At 31.1% G+C, this 6,620-nt stretch overlaps 1 protein-coding gene across 1 annotated transcript; it reads right to left on the bottom strand.

The window, feature by feature from the left end:
• Positions 1 to 4,748: 4,748 nt before the first annotated feature.
• On the bottom strand, positions 4,749 to 6,240 carry LOC120142076 (probable aspartic proteinase GIP2). Its single transcript, XM_039156845.1, has one exon. It carries the CDS (start codon positions 6,143 to 6,145, stop codon positions 4,943 to 4,945), a length of 1,203 nt encoding a protein of 400 aa, XP_039012776.1. The 5' UTR covers positions 6,146 to 6,240; the 3' UTR covers positions 4,749 to 4,942.
• Between the last annotated feature and the right edge of the window lie 380 nt (positions 6,241 to 6,620).

Below are 6,620 nucleotides of genomic sequence, written 5' to 3'. Positions count from 1 at the left end.
ATGTAGATCTTCTCTCTATATCGTCACTTGTCGGAGTAATTTTGAGCAGTTCTGCACACAGGCCCCTCCATTGCCCATGGACGATACCGGTAATAGGATTTCCGTCAACAGGGAGCCCAACATGGAATGTGACATCTTCAAGGGTAATAGTTGCCTCCCCACAAGGAAAATGAAGCGTGTGCGTCTCCGATCTTCACCGTTCTAGCAACATGTTTATCAATGGAGGATGCAACTTCGTACCACCAGTTATAGTGCTAACATAACCAAAATTGGCTTCGTGCAAATATGGAATAATATCAACATGAGGGCTTGAGAAACGGTTGATATAACACACCAACAAACGTTCATACTCCTTCAAATAAATAAATAAATAAATAAGTAAATAATTTATTTGAAATAAATGAATACGAAAATAAATAAATAATTCAAAGTAAATAAATAAATAAAAATTACCTCCGAATTTGTCCTCCAATAATCGCATACATGCCTATGATCAACCCTCAGTAATCTCGCCATAATAATATCAGAGAGAAAATGTGCGAGAGAGATTTGTTTTTAAGAAGGGTGTGAGAATTTTGGTTTTGGGGGCCTATTTATAGTAGTCCTCGCACCGCCCTCGAAGCGAGATTAATGATACCTCACGTTCAATAGAGCGCAAGGTTAGGGAATCTTTTGAAATTTTAAATTTCAAATCTTCTCTGAACGCGATATAGTTGTGATAAATTTCTCGGAAGAGTTCAATATCTCGAAACCTCGCGTTCTATGTAACACGAGATATTTAATACAAATTTTAAATTGCACTCTCTGAAAAGTACGTCCACGTAGTACGTACCTCGCGCTTTGTACAAAGCGAAGCCTTTCCTCGCGTTTTGTAGGATGCAAGTTAATCCTATATGTGCAGGTTGGGGATATTTTTCTAATAAATCTATTTAGCATAGTCTCAAACTAGCATGGTCTTCTGCTTTGAAAAATTTATAATCTATATTCTTTAAAATCTACGTGTTCAATCTCTTATTCTTTGACCATTTTCATAATCTATATTCTTTAAAATGACATTTTTCTCAAGATTTTTTTTTACCTAGATCGTTGGCGTGACTGCCACACTGGTAAAAAATACTTGCTACAAAGAGTTTCCTTGGAAAGAGAAACGTAGAGTACATCTTAACAGCCTCGTCAATGATTCAGCTGAAAGAAACTTTTTTTATAGAAAATATTTTCATATTATGTGATCGATTTTTTTTATTTCAAATAAAAAATAATATTTTTAACGAATATATTTAAGTAAAACCCTTAATTTAAACATGTCATAACCTAACTGAAAAAGCAAACCATCAATCTGATACAGATAAAGCTCACTTTGTCAATGATACTTTCCAAAAATTTATATAACAAGACACACTTCTTTTGCTCATAGTACTTTTTCAAATAATATTAATATAGTATACGTTTAAAATCATTTGTAATTGTTTATATTGTATATATAGAGTGTAGACTTATTTGAATATAAATTTTTAAGGGTATTATTTTATTCAGTCACTCGATTATTAAAAGTTATAAAACAATCGTCTAATCATAGAATATTACTTTATTAATACATTTTACTATTAAAAGTTATAAAAATAGTCACCCAACTATTTATTATGTCCTAAAATCATCCTTTTTGTTAAAGTTTGGTGGTTGTCTAAGTTGGACATTGACATAATAACTAAGATATGATAGTCGTTTGAGATTATGGAATCAGATTTCATCATATCACATTCAACAGGTTAACTTTCATCTCAGAATACTGTCAATATTTTAATAGAAAAAGACGAGTTTGGAACATAAATAAATAGTTAAGTGATCAATTTGTAACTTTTAATACTAAAGGAACTCAATGAAGCAACATCATATAATCAAAAATTATTCTATAACTTTGAATAATCGAAGGAGTTAAAAAAATAGCATCGATGAATTATTTATATATTTTTATCCTACTTTTATTTATGGAGGCGGTTTAATAAATTTTTTATACGCAACAAATTTAAATGAATATTTTTTTGAGGGGCGATATTCTTAATAAAAAAATCTACCTTGTTTTAAACACATTTAAAGTAGGATTGGGTACTAACTATTTTTGTGTTTTGTCTACTTTTAATCATTAATTTTAGAAAATATAAGATATGATTATCTTTGTTTTTATTTAATTAAGATATAGTCACTTTCGTTTTTATTTAATTAAGACGTGTTTATCCTGAGTTAATTATCGTTAACAACAGTTAAATATTTTTGTTATAATCACACATTTGGTTCATGTTATTTACATATTCTCTCAATTTAGTCATACTTTTAATAAATTAAGATAAATTTAATCCTCCAATCGAACGATGTCACATGTCATGCCAGTAAGGTTGTTCAAAAATACCCAACCCGATTGAGCTGACCCGTTGACCTACTGACCCAGTTAAAAAAATCAGATATTTATAATAAAAATATCCGATTTTTTGGGACGAGTACTCGGCCAGGTTTTTGGGTCGAGCATGGGTCACAAAATGTATGTTAATTGGGTACCCTCCAACCCGGTACCCGATTTATTATATATTTTTTATTTTTATCTTATATTAAATTTGTATTCATAATCCTCAAATTATTTCATTCTAACATTCTAAAATCTTGATTTCTTAAATTTTTATATCATAACGTTCTAAATTCTTAATTTATTAAATTATTACAAATTAACGTTCTAAATTATTTTTTAAAACATTTATTTTAACTTCAAAACATTTAAAATTTAATTATACATCTTTATTTTAAATTTTAGTAAATTTTATTTCAATTATGTAATTTTGAATTTTTAAACTTTATGTGTGGATTATATATATTATAAACTTTTAAATTTTAGAGTTATATATATATATATATATATATATATATATTTAAAAATAATATAATTTATAGAAAAAATAAAAAAAAAATTATGAACCAAGTACCCATGACCCAAATTAGATATAATATAATTTTATATATATTAACTTAAAATACTTTATATCAACTTATTAAAAATGTTTTATTATTAACTTAATTTAAAAAAATTATTTTATTTTCATTTAAAAATATATAACTTATTAAAAATATGATTAAATTGAGAGAATACGTAAATAACAAGAACCAAATGTGTGATTATATCAAAATATTTAATTGCCGGTAGCTAGCTCGGGTGACTATATCTTAATTAAATAAAAATAAAAGTAACTATATCTTATATTTTTTAAAATCAATAACAAAAAATGAGTAAAACATAAAGATAAATTATCATATATTTAGTTAACCCTTTAAATTATTGTAAGTGCCAACTCAACTTGTTGGGAAGATAAGATCAACAAAAACAACTTTAAAATTCAGTCTTGTCGCTTATGGGTGAAACTCTCTTTCTTTTTTATGCTTCTTTTCTTGGCACACATCTACAAAAGGAAGTCATTTTTATTACGACTGGAAAAAAATCAATTTAAATTAAAACTTTTATTTTCTTTGATATTAAAAAAATTAATTTAATATTTTAAAAAATAAAATTTGAGTTATTCGGATAATTTAAATTTTTTAATAATTAATATATTGTTTTTAAAGTTTGAGTCGTGATTCTTAATTCATATATATATATATATATATATATATATATATATATATATATATATATATAACATTTTAAACTTGAATCAATATGTACTATAACATTATAAATATTTAGAATTGAATTTAAATATAAACTTAAATAATTTAATTTTTTTTCAAATTTTATAAATTCAATTCGATTCAAAATTTATCAAGTCTAAAATTTTTAATTCGATCTAATCGATTGATAAATCCAAAAATTTTATTGTGTTACTCGCATCAAACGAAAGTCAATTTTGTGCTCTCATGATAGAGTAAATGTTGTCTAAGAAAAATATTTTTAAGAGTAAACTGTTTAAATGGTTTTCAAAGTTTTAAGACAATTGAAGTTTAGTTATCAAACAAAACTTAAAATACCATAATTTAACTTTTGATACGGTCACTTTTAGCAACTTCCTTTAAAAACCAAAGGCTAATGTATATCTTGATTTTTGTGAAATGACCCTAATTTTTTTGTGTGTGAAAAATATTGATTTATAATCTCTTTTGATTTCTCGATAATGAATAAGAAATTGTCTATCTTGATTCTATGTCGATAGAATGGTGGATATTGTAGACCAAAATGATTTGAGAAGTTGTAAGTTTTGAATTGAATTTTATGAGTTTTAAAGTGGTTTTTGAAAAATCCATACTAACAAAGTGGTAAGAGATGCCGAGACAAGTTCGTCAGTATCTTGAGTGATCGTAGAAAACATTGACGGTTTCAACACTGACATAATACAAAGATGAGGTTGTAAAGCTCTTTTCTTTGGAGGAAGAAGATTAAAAAAAAGTGTATGACTAACTGACATATAGACTCCGTGTTAGCAAATAGTTCATATAAGTAAACATGATTGTCTTATAATCGTTCCGTTCATGTTTTAATATCTAAGTGATCAGGAGCAAATAAAATTCATTGAATAAATTGAAAATTTTTAATCTCGAGTGACCAAAATAAAAGTGAGAATAAAATTAAGTGAATTTATAGTTTATCCATAGAATAGGTATCAGACAAAGCTTCTTCATTTGGGAGTAAATTCCACTCTTGACACGTTCTTAGAAAAGGGAAAATTTCCCAAACATTTAAACCACAACTCCAAGCTTTCAATTAATATCCATACTTTTGGAGTAAAATTGATGATCCAATAAGCAATGCTTTGTTCATTTAGTATATACATTTCCTTCCATGTAATAACTTCAAACCTCAAAAGTAAAGTGCTCTCCTCAAATTACGAGCATTGATGCTTCACAAATCGCATCAACAGATACCATCATGCTCCTTCACAAAACAAAACTTCAAAATAAGAAAGATAAATTACATGAACTGCTTCAACTTGGAGGAACAAGTTGTTTTCTTCAATAACAGAGAAGAGCTAAATCCCAGCATGGAACTCTCGAGATCAAACTCCAAAAGGTTACCTTCCATTTGGAGCCCTCCTATCACAATGGGGCTATTTTGATCCATTCCTCCATCCAAAACCCCTAGGCAAATGCTCTCTTGGTTTACTTTCACCATTGAAGAACTCCCTTGAATCCTCCATTTCACCATCTCGCTTTGCAAAACCAGGTCGATTTCGGGCACCAAAGGGCCATGCTTGGAGCTAAAGCAGAGTCCGAATGGAGCCACGGTTGGCGCCCTGGTCATGTTCATCGAAGCGGCTGCCTCGACATACGCCTTGGAAAACGTTGCGTAGATTGAGGTTTGCATCGTGGCATAAGGCACGGTTGTGCTTAACTTGGCCTCTAGTTTGCTTAACCCCAACCTTCTTCCGTTGATCTTGATGGACTGAACGTTAATGGAATAGCCGTCTTGTTTGATGACGAGGGGTGTGTACGTTAACGACCTTGTTATTTTGGAACCGAAAAGAGTTTCTCCGTTGCCCGTTAATAGCACACCGTTTGATGATGATGATGATGATAAGCAAAGAGTGAACTTTTGTGGGTGTCCGATTGAGGCACTGAGTTGAGACGGCAATGAAATGGGAGATTTCCCTAAACCCACCATCCCCTTGGCACCAATGGCCAAGCCCTGCAAATGGAAGGTCGGTGCACAAGAGTGGATGAAGTGGTCGACAGTTGTGATTTCTCCGACTTTTAACATTTCAACCGAATCGACGGCTATGATATCCTCCACCAGTTCCCCTATTGAGGTCAACCCCGTCACACCATTGTTGGGGAACACATTACAATTTGCGTTTAAGAGACAGCTCTTGCTTCCCGGCTCGTTGAACTTTGCTCTCGAGCAGTTGACGGAGCAGCTGGAGATCAACCGGTTTGATGACGAAACGTGTCCGGAATCGCAATCCATCCAAAGAAACGAACCGCCGAGATCAACCACGAGGTCGGTGCGTCGCAAAGGAGTAGCGTGAGAAATCCTGGCGACATACTGGAGAGTTGCGGCGTCTTTAACGACGGGGAACAGAGCGAAATTTGATCGGAAACCCAGAACAGGGAACGCGTTCCTGAAGCAGAGAAAGCAAGAGAAAAAGAGAAGGAAGCAGTGAGTAGAGGAAGCCATGGGAGTAGTGGAAAATGCGTTTGTGTAGGTTTTAAATATGCGATGCGATGGTTCGCCGCGGTTGGGTGGAATGGGATAATCGGAAGGGAAAAGATAAGAGATTTGGTTTATTGTTAGGTTTAATGCGTGGTAAAGGGCAACTGGGGAGTGGGGACTACCACCATGTTTATCCTCTTCTGACTCACTCGACTCTGACTCAGCGGCTTCTTTTTTCTTCATATCTATCGTCTCCAACGGCAACTACATTACAGAAACATCTTGGTTATTTCTTCGAATGGGGCCTATACTATCAATTAAATTATAGATTCAGTCTTTGTATTCTAATTTAATTAATTTTAGTTTTTGTATTTACTAATTTTAAAAATTTTATTTTGAATCAAACGCTACAAGAATAATAGAATTAAATTAAAGAAATTATAAATAATCAACTTAAAGAACATAAATTAAAAATACAATTCATGCATATTGCATAAAT

Source organism: Hibiscus syriacus, unplaced genomic scaffold (assembly GCF_006381635.1).
Source record: "Hibiscus syriacus cultivar Baekdansim isolate YM2019G1 unplaced genomic scaffold, ASM638163v2 tig00002237_pilon, whole genome shotgun sequence".
NCBI lineage: Eukaryota > Viridiplantae > Streptophyta > Magnoliopsida > Malvales > Malvaceae > Hibiscus > Hibiscus syriacus.
The sequence above is the reverse complement of the archived record's forward strand: the minus strand, read 5'-3'. Positions and strand labels throughout refer to the sequence as shown.